This window comes from Dendropsophus ebraccatus, chromosome 7, assembly GCF_027789765.1.
Source record: "Dendropsophus ebraccatus isolate aDenEbr1 chromosome 7, aDenEbr1.pat, whole genome shotgun sequence".
In the NCBI taxonomy this organism is placed as follows: Eukaryota; Metazoa; Chordata; class Amphibia; order Anura; family Hylidae; genus Dendropsophus; species Dendropsophus ebraccatus.
The window spans coordinates 114,513,471-114,526,510 of NC_091460.1; the positions used below are offsets into that span (position 1 = coordinate 114,513,471).

The window sequence follows — 13,040 nt, forward strand, 5'->3', positions numbered from 1 at the left end:
GATTTTATTGTAATCCAATATTTTTCATAATTATAAACCTATTACCAGAGAAATGCACCCCAATATTGATTGCCCCATTTCTGCAGTTTATAGAAATACCCCATATGTGGCCCTATTGCGCTATTTGACGCAACCACAAGCCTCAGATATAAGGGAGCGCCTAGTGAATTTCAATGGCTCCGTTATTTTTGGTCATTTTTGACTGTACCACTTCAGGTTGGCAGAGGCTCTGGGGTGCCAAAACCTAAAAAACACCCCTAAAGGGACACCATTTAGAAAACTACACCCCTCAAGGAATGTAACAAGGGGTGCGGTGAGCATCTGGACCCCACAGGTGCTTCACAGATTTTCCAAACAATATGGCTTGAAAAAAGACTAAAGTATTTTTTACACTAAAATGTTGTTCTAGCCTTCAATTTTTCATTTTCACAAAGGGATAAAAGGAAAAAAAAAACACAAAACATGTAGCACAGTTTCTCCCGAGTACGGAAATACCCCACATGTGGACATAAAGTGCCAAGCGGGCGCAGGACGAGCCTCCAAAGGGAAGGAGCGCCAATTGGCTTTTGGAAGCTGGATTTCACTGGAATGGATTTCAAGGGCCATGTCGCATTTACAGAGCCCTCGTGCTGCCAAGACACTGGAAACCCCCCACAAGTGACCCCATTCTGGAAACTACACCCCTCAAGGAATCTAACAAGGGGTGCAGTGAGCATATGGACCCCACTGGTGACGGGCACAAATGTGGAAAAATGTGACGTGAAAGTGAAAATTTTCATTTTTTCACTTTCATGGCACAAATGTGCCCGTCATCCAGGGGTCCATATCCTCACTGCACCCCTTGTTAGATTCCTTGAGGGGTGTAGTTTCCAGAATGGGGTCACTTGTGGGGGGTTTACAGTGTTTTGGCAGCACAAGGGCTCTGTAAATGCGACATGGCGTTCATCATCCATTCTAGCCAAATCCAACCTCTAAAATCCAAATGGCGCTCCTTCCCTTCGGAGGCTTGCCCTGCACCCACATGGCGCTTTATGTCCACATGTGGGGTATTTACGGACTCGGGGGAAATTGCTCTACACATTTTGTGTGTTTTTTTCTCTTTTAACCCCTTGTGAAAATGATAAATTCAAGGCTAGACCAACATTATAGTGTAAAAAATTTAATATTTCATTTTCACGCCACATTGTTCCACATTTGTGCCCGTCACCAGTGGGGTCCATATGCTGACTACACCCCTTGTTACATTCCTTGAGGGGTGTAGTTTCCATAATAGGGTCACTTGTGGGGGGTTTAACTGTCTTGGCAACACAGGGGCCTTTTGAATGCAACATGGCCCCTCGAAATCCATTCCATCCAAATCCAGCCTTCAAAAACCAAATGGCGCACCTTCCCTTTGGAGGCTTACCCTGCACCCGCATGGCGCTTTATGTCCACATGTGGGGTATTTCCGTACTCAGGGGAAATTGCTCTACACATTGTGTTTTTTTTTATCTTTTAACCCCTTGTGAAAATGAAAAAATCAAGACAAGATCAATGATTTAGAGTAAAAATTTTAAAAAAATTACACTAAATGTTGGTCTAGCCTTGATTTTTTTCCATTTCCACAAGGGGTTAAAAAAGAAAATGAACACAAAACGTGTAGGGTAGTTTCCCCTGAGTACGAAAATACCCCACATGTGGACATAATTTGCCATATGGGCACAGGGCAAGTCACCAAAAGGACAGAGCGCCATTTAGAGGCTGGAATGGGGGATGGAGGCCATGTCGCAATTACAAAGCTCCTGTGCTGCCAGAACAGTAGAAACCCCCGACAAGTGACCCCATTCTGGAAACTACACCCCATAAGGAATCTAACAAGGGGTGCAGTGAGCATATGGACCCCACTAGTGATGGGCACATGTGTAGGACATGTGCCGTGAAAATAAAAAATACCATTTTTTTCATTTTCACGTCCCAAATGTGGCCGTCACCAGGGGGCCATATACCCGCTGCCCCACTTGTTAGATTCCTTATGGGGTGTAGTTTCCAGAATGGGGTCACTTGTGGGGGGTTTCTACTGTCCTGGCCGCACAGAGGCTTTGTAATTGCATCATGGCCTCCTCTAATGGGAATGGCAGCCATACCTATTTAGCTGGGGAAAAGGGACAATTCTAATTTATTTGGGGGTATTAGGCCAATTATTAGTTTATAAGGTTGAAAATGACAGGTGTCCATCAAATTCAACCTGTGTTGATCCAGAGGAAGGCAAAAACCCCTCGTGAGGCAGACGACAGTAGCCTCATCACAGGGGAAAAATTCCTTCCCGACTCCATAATGGCGATCAGAATAATCCCTGGATCAACGTGACCCCTGAAATAGGAATAAGGGACAGAATTTAGATAATGTAGAACCCCAATGACGTGTAGTGCGCCTTGGAGCGATCCAGTATGCAGAGGCCGGGGGGATCAGGACAGGTGTCACACTGGTAAATGGTGTCCTTCCTGATCTCCCTGTTACGCCACACTCTGCACTTCTTCTGGGGTCTCCCTTTCTCCAGTGTGGGGGACGTCACCTGGAAAATGTTGTCCTGGTGCGATACGGGGTCCTTCATATCCAGAAGCGCTGGGTCCGCTCCATGGCTGCTAAATATTAGGGCTCTATTACTACTTCTGATATGTTCGGATCGTGCCGCAAGCTACAGTAGCTCGGGCAGCGAGGGACCGGAAGAGGGGGTGCTGGTATAAAGGTTATCCCCGTACGGGTGGTGGTGACCTTTATCCAGCAGTGGGAAGATCAGTTCCCGGACGATCTCCCCACTAACTCCGAGGATGGGGGGGGGGGGCATCTGGCGGCTGGATTCGAGTGTCCCTTCCTTCATACACTCTAAGGGTACGTGCACACTGCGGAATCGCGAAGGATAACCCTTTGTGCATTCCGCAGTTGGCACCCGCCGGCGGACTGATGCAGGCGCACGTCTCCGTCCGTGTCGTAGACTCCATTCTATGCACGGGCGGATTCCGCTCTGCGTCCAACGTGTTGATGGAATGACGGATAATGGAATCCGCCCATGCATAGGATAGAGTCTATGACACAGGCGGAGACGCGCCCCTGCATCAGTCCGCCGGCGGGTGCCAGCTGCGGAATGCACGAAGGGTTATCCTTCGCCATTCCGCAGTGTGCACGTACCCTAAATCTGTAAGTGTACCCTGAGGTACTCTCACAGAGTTTGTAGAATTTCACGCCATACCGTCATCTCTTATTGGGACGGTACTGGCGGAAAAGACGTGTCTGGGGGGCAGCGTACGCTACGCTACTCCCAGACACGTCACTGGATGATGAGGAGGATGAGGATGAATGGAGGAAAGAAGGATCCCCCCAATTCATCCTCACTGGCTGTTTCGGTGTCGGAGGCAATAATAATGTATGCGTCCGACACCGAAAACACCCTGGGGGCCATCTTTATATGGGGATTGGTATATGGGGTATGTAGTGGTGTAGTGTAAAACTTTATTCAATGTAGTGTGGTGTAATGTAGTGTTTTTTTACGTGTTTTTTACAGTAAGTATACAAAAAAAACCTACGCCAAAAATGGTGTTGCTGATGAATGCCGCACTTATGTTCGGCACTTATAAGCAGACCGTGGCAGTAGGATATAAAAAAAAAACACCCTACGCCAAAAAGGAGGAGTTGCTGATTAGCAGCGCACTTTCGTGCGATGCTGATCAACACTCAGCGGCGATAGGGTGCGGAAAATAGAAAAAAAAAAAATTGGGAAAAAAATTTTTTTTTTTTACTACATTCTGAACATCCCTGTAGTGGCTGATACGTGTATTACACTTATCAGCCGCTAGGGGGCAGCAGAGCGCAAGATCCGAAAATAGACGACGCTGGAGCCGGAAAAATACGAAAATAGACGACGCTGGAGCCGGAAAGAGACGATCGGGACTCACGGAAGAAGCCGAAGTCCCAACAAGAGGAAGTGGACGCCGGGAACCCGGAAGACGCCGATCAGGACCCCGGGACAGGTGAGTAATGTACAAATACCTGCTCCGGACCCCTCAGCTATCTAGCTGAGGGGTCCGGAGCAGGTATTTATTACTTGTGGGGACTTTGATCGCCGTGAACGGCCGGCCGGCTGGCCGGCCGTTCACGGCGATCGGGACGGTGGTACCGTGACCACCATTACTTTTTACAGTAATGGCGGTCGGTGCCGTCCTCGGACAGCACCGACCGCCATTTTTTTCCGGGTCATCGGGCCACCGATGGCCCGGAAAGGTTCCGATCGCCGCTATGGGCTTATCAGCCAATAGCGGCGATCGTCGGCATGGGGGGGGTTAACAACCCTCCATGCCGACAGGGAGAGATGGCCTGCTATGTATTATAGCAGGCTATCTCCCCCGATCGGGACCCGGCCGGCCGCGGCGCCCGTTTAAAGGGATGACGTACCGGCACGTCATGGGTCCTTAAGTGACAGTGATCCATGACGTGCCGGTACGTCATGGGTCCTTAAGAGGTTAAAGAGTCACTGTCGTATTTTTTTTTTTTTTGCAGAAATCAATAGTCCAGGCGATTTTAAGAAACTTTGTAATTGGGTTTATTAGCCAAATCTGCCATTATCTGCATGTAAAAAGCCTTTTCCCAGGTCCCCCCCTCCTTCCTCTTTTTCATCCACTCCAAAAAATCTGAAAATTGTGACTTGTTGCAGGAGTCGTACCCTGTCTGTTCTAGGGAGAGGGGAGGGGGAAGGAGGAAGGAGGGAGTTAGCCGGCAGCAGAAAGCAGATAACAGAGGATTACAGTCAGGGAGCTGGGTGACAGCTGTAATCCGAGCCCAGACAGGTCACTGGTGACTGTCCAAGAAGATAACGGGTGAGGTATTTGTAGATTAACTCTTTGTTGTCCTGTTTTGGTCTTTTGTTTAGCTCTCTCCATAGGAGAACAATGAAGACAGGGGGGAGAGCTTCAAACTGCTTTTTCATGATAAAAATGCATTTTTCTGATAATAAACCCAATTACAAAGTTTCTTAAAATCGCCTGGACTATTGATTTCTGCAAAAAAAAATTTCACGACAGTGACACTTTAAAGGGTTAAAGATCACAAGTAGCAGTCTATACATATCAGCCACGCTGTCCAGCTGTATCTTCACTATCCTCCAGCTGTAAATTATTCTGGAGGAGGCGTGACCTGAATATTCAGCCAGCAGCTGGACTGGACAAGATGAACCGGACCACAAGCATTGTGGCTGATTAGTATACACTGCTGCTTGTGATCTTTAAACTGACAGCACAGATATATACATATCTGTGCTGTCAGTTTTCTTTTCATTGCCGGCCACACACAACCCTGCTCACACAGGATGATGTGTGGCTGGCAACGATAAATTTGTTCTATGCTTGTTCTAAGGACCTGATCAGGCGAGGATTGGACATTTTTCTTGTCTGATTGGTGTCACTTTTACACGGGACGATTGTTGGCCGCAGGAGCTTTTCTAGTAACGCTCGTTGCCAATAATCGGCCCATATAAAAGGCCCTTAACAGCTATAAATTTTTAACATGCCATATGAGCTCCCACAACGCTGTGCTATCTGCATTTCAATCAAGTGTACAGCCAATAAAGTATAATAATACTATAAAAGCAAAGACGTTTTCTACGGTTTTTATGGGCAAACTAGGTTGTAAAATGTTGATGTACAGGAGTTTTCCTGTAAATTTATAAATGCGTCAGTAAAGAATCTTTTCTCTTGAACAATGAACCTATATGTTTACTGATTAGACAACTTTTAATAAGAGAATTGTATGGGTAAAAAAGATACTGTGGTACTTATTGTTTCTACACTGTCCTCTGACTTTCTTAGATCCACCGTCTTATTTGCAGTAAATATCTTACAATCTTATTAATTATGTTTTTAGACTGATCCCTGTTGCTATGGTTGGCTTTAAGGAGCTTCTGAGAAGACTGAAAGTACAAGATCAAATGACAAAGCAGCACCAGTCCAGGCTAGATGTAAGCTGTACTTCAGTACTTGGAGATATTTCTGTTTGCTCATTGCGTTGAATTTTTAACATAGAAACATAGAACATTGTCAGCAGAAAATTTTTAGTATTTCCATTCTTATCCTTTCATAGATATGTTTATCCCAGGCAGGTTTAAATTGTGTTATTGTAGATTTACCTACCACATCTGCTGGAAGCTTGTTCCAAGCATCTACTACTCTTTTAGTAAAGTGATTCTGATTTGATTACTTGTGGTGTTTAGATTATATCTGAAGACATAAGCGATTTACAGAAAAATCAGGCAACAACAATGGCGAAGATTGCACAGTACAAGCGGAAATTAATGGAACTTTCCCACAGAGTCCTTCAGGTACATCTATGTGTGCTTTATTTTGTTTCTCATATATATAGAGATATAGAGATAGATATAGGGTGGTATTACATGGGCCGATGGGGACCCAATAATACCTGTAATCGAGCGCCGATCTGCTAGTTCGGCGCTCGTTTACTAGGCCTATTACACGGCCCGATAATCGTTATACAAGGATTGTAGGGACATAGTTACCGATGTCCTTGCAGCCCTTGCATAAACTATATACTTTACCTATCCACGCTCTAGGGCTGCTCCTGCCGTCTGCTTCTCCCCGGGTCCCGCTCGCTCAGCTGACAGGCCACTCAGCCAATCACAGGCCGGGACCGCTGCGGCCTGTGATTGGCTGAGTAACCTGTCAGCTGACAGGCCGCTCTGAAACTAGAGCGCGCGGGACCTAGGGAGAAGCGGACGGCAGGAGCAGCCCGGGAGTGTGGATGGGTAATGTATATTGTTAGCTGCCGGCTGCGCACCGTTATTACTCATAGCGGTGCGTGGTCAGCGCCTGACAAAAATAGGTTCTAACCTATATCAACGATCAGCCGATGATCGTTGTATTTATTACACGGATCGATAATCTGCCGAATCGGGCCGATTATCGTTCCGTGTAATAGTACCCATAGAGATAGTTCCGTGTAATAGTACCCATAGAGATAGCGATATATATATTATATTAGATAGATAGATGGATAGAGATATATAGATATATAATATAGATATAAATAGATATAGATAGATAGATAGATATTGTGGGCTGTTTTAAAAGGGAACACTAATTGTAATCTTATTTAAGGGGGGTATTTCCCTCTCAGCCTTTTATCCCCAGGGGATAACAAGCTTAGATGTGAATTTCCCTGTAAGTGTTGTACATAAAGTCTTAATGTCCTACTCAGATTTATGGTGGAAAAAAATCCCTTTTAGAATGCCCACGTTATGCCTCTTCATTTCTGTCCTTCTCACCTTGGGAAGCTGAATCTAGCAGTATATGCATTTACACTGAAAGCTCTTGAGATTTCCAGCAACTCTGTATTCCGCTTTCTTACACTTTCCAAGGTGCACAGAGCAGAAATGAAGAGGCACAGCATGTACAGGCTAGGGAGTCTTCCTATTCATTTTAGATGGGGTCTCTGCATCATGCCCCTGACATTTCACATTGACAAGAAGTTTAATAAAATTATAGATACCCTTTAAATATCTTTTATACTGTGATAAGATTACAGGCTGGTACATACAGTGCTGTCATGAAGACTTTGTCTAAATGAAAATCACTAAATACATCAGTGCTTCAAAGTATACATGCAACAGCCAGGTAGGAGGTAGGAACTGCAGTATTTACTGACCCAAACAAGGTCACCATGATAACAAATCTCCTGACAGATGTTAGACGCATACATGTTATCTGAATCTCTCAGTAGAGATGCTCCAGGCATTTCAAGAGATCATATTTAAGATATTAAAGTGGTTATCCAGGACTAGAAAAGCATATGCTTGCCTTAACAGGACTCCACTTGCTTGCAGATGGTGTGTGGTATTAAAGGGGTTATCCAGGATTAGTAGGGGTAAGTGGGGTAAGGGAATAAATTAAAATAACATAATAAAGATTACACTAGGAAGATTTTACTAAATGGTTTATTTCAGCTGTAGTTTTCTGACAGCCTGCCCCCCTGGTTGCTGTCACCTCAGCTCTGGCAATTTCTGTGACATTATTCAGGAGCCAAACACTGACATAGAGCTGAATGATAGGAGCTACAAGATTATTACTAGGCATTGTATGTGTGCGCCCTGCAGCATAGAGAGGCGGGGGTTTCCTCTCACTGGGGGCCCGTCTGCCTGCCTTCAGTGCTTCAGGCCAGGCCGTGGTTCATAAAAAGGACTGCGGCACGGCCTTACCAGCGCCATTTTCTTAATGTGCAACACTTAAAGCGAATGTACCTGATGGTAATGCATCCTGATGGTACATTCGCTTTAAATTATTTTATACATTTTTCAGAGGACCCCATTTAATCATAGCTGATCCTAGCGGTGCTCTAGTGTAGCAAGCTGAAAGAAATTACAATAACATTAGGTTTGATTATGTGTATCACGTCAATACTCTAGTGACAATGCAAATGGCAACTTCATTTTATACAGGTGTTAATAAAGCAAGAAATTCAGCGGAAGAGTGGGTTTGCCATCCAAGCTGAGGAAGAACAGCTTCGTGTGCAGTTAGACACTATCCAGTCTGAACTTAATGCACCCACCCAGTTCAAGGTAACCTATTTATTTATTTTTTTAGATCATTTTTTTTTTTTTTAATGTCTTGCTAGCACATAGTAAATCAAAAGCAATGAAATGGAGAGCACCACAGAAACGCGATATTCATCAAATAGGTCCACAATATTCAGTCCGCTAAGTGTGTGGAAGTGTGAGGCCAGAATCTAACCTCAAATTCTGATCCTCATTCATTTGAATAGCCCCACAGGGGATGGGTCACTCCTCCTTATAACAACTATTTTGTAGATATAATCCTATACAGAGGAGCCACACCTTTCTTTTGCTATATACCATAATCATGTTTAGGACCTTAATAATTATGGGATTTTTTTGTCATAGATCTGAATGTAATCCTATAGGTTTCTCTCTGGGGGCATTTCCAGAGTGTCATTCATTGTTGCATTTGCTTTGCAGGGTAGGCTGAATGAACTAATGTCCCAGATCAGAATGCAGAATCACTTTGGAGCAGTGCGATCAGAAGAAAAATATTATGTAGATGGAGATCTGTTGAGAGAAATTAAGCAGGTAACACTGTCATTTGATCTTTACTTTGAAGCCTGGCTGATTGATCTGTAGGCAGTATAGTATACAGCCAGTTCAAGCATAGAAGGGAAGTATCTACTACTAGTATCTTTTCCTTTTAATTGAGCAGGTAACACATAAATCCAGCATTTTCCATAGCCGCAGAGACTGCTTCTCTCCTCTTCCTGCTGACTCACCCTCCTCGGCCCCTCTATAGAGTATAATAATGTGCAGTGTAAAAACGTCTTTACTTTTCTTCTGTGTTACGTTGATGTATTTTTCTTGAAAATGAACAGATGGATGGGGAGGAGGTGGGAAACAGCCTTGTGGTTATAGAAGGAGGCTCTTTTGCTTATTAAAACCTATTACAGACTTTCTTATATTCTCTTGTACTATTGATTTCTGCACAGATATTATAAATGACAGTTACACTTTAAAGAGGACCTCCCACCCCCGTGCCGGGGTGACAGGCTTCCGACCCCCAGCTAGATCCCATTATACTTACCTTATCTCGCAGAGTCACGCTGCCGGAGCCGGTCCCGGGACGGAGATATCCCGGTCAGAAGCCGGCGCGCATGCTGTGGAGATAAGTCCGGCGCCCATAGAGAACGAATGGAGCCGGACTGATCTCTGCAGAGATGAGTCCGGCTCCATTCATTCTCTATGGGCGCCGGACCTATCTCCACAGCGCGCGCGCCGGCTTCTAACTGGGATATCTCCGTCCCGGGAGCGGGACTCGGCGAGATGAGGTAAGAGGATCTAGCTGGGGGTCGGGAGCCTGTCAACCCGGCACAGGGAGGGTAACAGGTCTCCTTTAAGTAATTTCTCATAAATTATTATGATTAGTCTTTTAGAGACATATCAGAGGTTACTTTCAGTCTTTTTGGTAGCCCTTTATGGGGCCTCTTTTCTGGCTTGCCATATGACAGATGTATAGACGAAGATGTGCCTAGATGATAACTGTTTTTTCTTATCTATGTAGCACTTAAAACAACAGCAAGAAGGGCTGAGCCATTTAATCGGCATAATAAAGGATGACCTGGAAGACATCAAGCTGATTGAGCAAGGACTGAGTGATAACGTCCATTTACGTGGAGGAATGTTCAGTTGATATAATCTCCGGACATTGATTGTACTATTCATTTACATTGGGTATGATAAGACTTTGCACAACATCAGGTTCCTCCTTAACAATAAATCACTTGCATTGTAGACCACTGCAAAATTACTTAGCTCAAATTATTATTCCCCCGTCCCCATTCAAATTATGCCATACTACAGGAGTGGCAGCGGTCACACCTCCATCATATTTGGGTGCAGCATAGTGAAATACCCATCTCACAACAGAACTGTGAATGCACAAACCTCAGTATAGCGTCATTCATATCGCATTGCTGACGTGCAGAAATGGACTATTAACCAAATCAATTTGGGAAGGAAGATCTATTATGTGTTACGACTGTTATACACCAACACTGCTTTTTTTAAATGTTAATATTTAAATGGGTCTTATTGGAAATATATAGTGAATAAATATTTTTCTTACAGTTTGTGTGTGTTACAATTTCAGTCTGTTGGGCTGGTACCTTGCGCTTTATAGGGATTTCTAGAAGCTTCTGCTGAAGTTAAAAAGTAGAAACTTTCCAAATAAACAGGACATATGTCATTGGTATTACTGGGCGGTTTTGTCATCTGCGGTCAAAAGTTGATCAACTCAGAATGCATTGTAAGGATCTCCTTCATGGATGGAATCCTTTTGGAGGGAAAAAAAAGTTGTGTACTGCCACTGAATTACCTGCAGATCCCAAGTAAATCCTATAAAAAGGACCTAGTAGCCAATCTGCTACTGTTAAAAATAACAAACCATGTACCAAATGGTACATTTGCTTTAAAGAGGACCTGGCTCCCGACCCCCAGCTAGATCCCCTTATACTGACCTCATCTCGCCGGGTCCTGCTCCCAGAGCCGGTCCCGGGACGGAGATATCCTGGTCAGAAGCCGTTGCGCGCTTTGTGGAGATAGGTCCGGCGTCCATAGAGAATGAATGGAGCCGTCCATAGAGAATGAATGGAGCCGTGCGCGTGCTGCAGCGATGAGTCCGGCTTTATTCATTCTCTACGGACGCTGGACCTATCTCCACAAAGCGCGCAACGGCTTCTGACCAGGATATCTCCGTCCCGGGACCGGCTCTGGGAGCAGGACTCGGCGAGATGAGGTCAGTATAAGGGGATCTAGCTGGGGGTCGGGAGGCATGGGGGGTAACAGGTCTCCTTTAAGCTGGCCAGGCATGTTGTCACTGTAGTTTTGCAGCAGCTGGAAGGCTGCAGTTTGACACCCCTGGTGTAGATTCTTTCAGTTAGGACTGTCAGTATGCTTACTAAGGGTATGTTCACACGAAGCAAAAGTGGCAGAGAGTTCCGCAATCCCGGCTGCCTTAGGCTGCATTCCCACATTCCGTGATCCTGACGAATCACTGACGTGGAATGCATGTACCGGAGTCCCCCCCCCCCCCCCCCGCGCCCGGACAGCATCTGTAATTAGATACTGGGAGCGGGGGAGACTGTATTCATAAGCGCCGCGCTGTAGTAACAGCACCGCGCGGCTGATTCAGTACAGCTCGGCGCTTATGAATACAGTCTCCCCCGCTCCCAGTATCTAATTACAGATGCTGTCCGGGCGCGGGGGGACTCCGGTACATGCATTCCACGTCCGTGATCAGTTAGGATTACGGAACGTGGGAATGCAGCCTAAGTGATAAACAGCATCTCTATGGGAGGGCTTGCACGCCTCCGCTCAAAGGATTGACATGTCAATTCTTTGAGTGTGAGCATATCCTTAGGCCGCATTCACATGTTCCTTGGACGTGGAATGCCTGTTACAGTATCTCTTCTGATGGATCGGATGGGTTAACCTTCTCTCCCCATGCACATCATTTGAGCATTACATGCCCATTACTAAGTCACTGGTTAAAATTTCCTTGACCATTTTTGGCAGGCACTAACCACCGCATACCAAGAACACCACACAAGGCCTGCCATTTTAGAGATTTTCTGATGCCCAACCATCATAATTTGGCCCAAAGGAAGCATGGCTACTGACCCTGCTCAATAAATCCTTATTACACCAGGATGTAGAGTTGAAAAAAAAAAAAAAAACACTAAAGCAATGGTTGGGTCTAGTGATGAGCAAACCTCAATCATGCCTGGGTTCATCTGAAACTGAACACATGGCATTTGATTACTGGCAGCTAAAAAAGTTAAATGCAGCCCAGGGAATCCTGGAACACATGGATACAGCCTATGGCTGTATCCTTGTTTTTAAAGCAGCCTTTGGGCTGCATCCAACTACTTTGGCCACCAGTAATTTAAAGGGGTTATCCAGCGCTACAAAAACATGGCTACTTTTATCCCACTCTTGTCTCCATTTCAGGTGCGGTTTGCAATTAAGCTTTAATCACTTCAATGGAACTGAGTTTAAAACCCCATCCAAACTGGAGACAAGAGTGGGGCAAAAGTGGCCATGTTTTTGTAGCATTGGATAACCCTTTTAAATACTGTACACCAGGAATGGGGAACCTTTGACCCTCCAGCTGTTGCAAATTACAACTCCCATCATGCCTGGACAGCCAAAGCTTTAGCTTTGCAACAGCTGGAGGGCCGAAGGTTTCCCATCCCTGCCGTACACACTCAACTTTTTGCTCATCTCTAGTTAGGTCTAATGTGTCTAGCATGTCAAACTTCTTGAGTCCCATAAAGCAGACCAAAGTGATACCTGGGCCTCCCCATCTGTGGTGGAAGTCCATGCAATACTTAAAATGTATTGCTCAATCTACTTTTCTGTTTTGTGCTGAACGGTGCATAATTTAGAAAATGTGTCCTATTCAATGACACCACTTCCCTGGAGCCAGGCCCGAAGCTCTATT

At 45.2% G+C, this 13,040-nt stretch overlaps 1 protein-coding gene across 1 annotated transcript in view; it reads left to right on the forward strand.

Annotated features, from left to right (window-relative positions):
• Positions 1 to 10,668, forward strand: part of NUP54 (nucleoporin 54) — a 36,078-nt gene extending 25,410 nt beyond the window's left edge. The window contains exons 9-13 of the mRNA XM_069976734.1: positions 5,890 to 5,983; positions 6,236 to 6,343; positions 8,474 to 8,593; positions 9,011 to 9,121; positions 10,101 to 10,668. Coding sequence (XP_069832835.1) covers positions 5,890 to 5,983; positions 6,236 to 6,343; positions 8,474 to 8,593; positions 9,011 to 9,121; positions 10,101 to 10,229 — 562 coding nt within the window. The 3' untranslated portion in view covers positions 10,230 to 10,668. The remainder of the gene's footprint in view (positions 1 to 5,889; positions 5,984 to 6,235; positions 6,344 to 8,473; positions 8,594 to 9,010; positions 9,122 to 10,100) is intronic.
• The last annotated feature ends 2,372 nt before the right edge of the window (positions 10,669 to 13,040 follow it).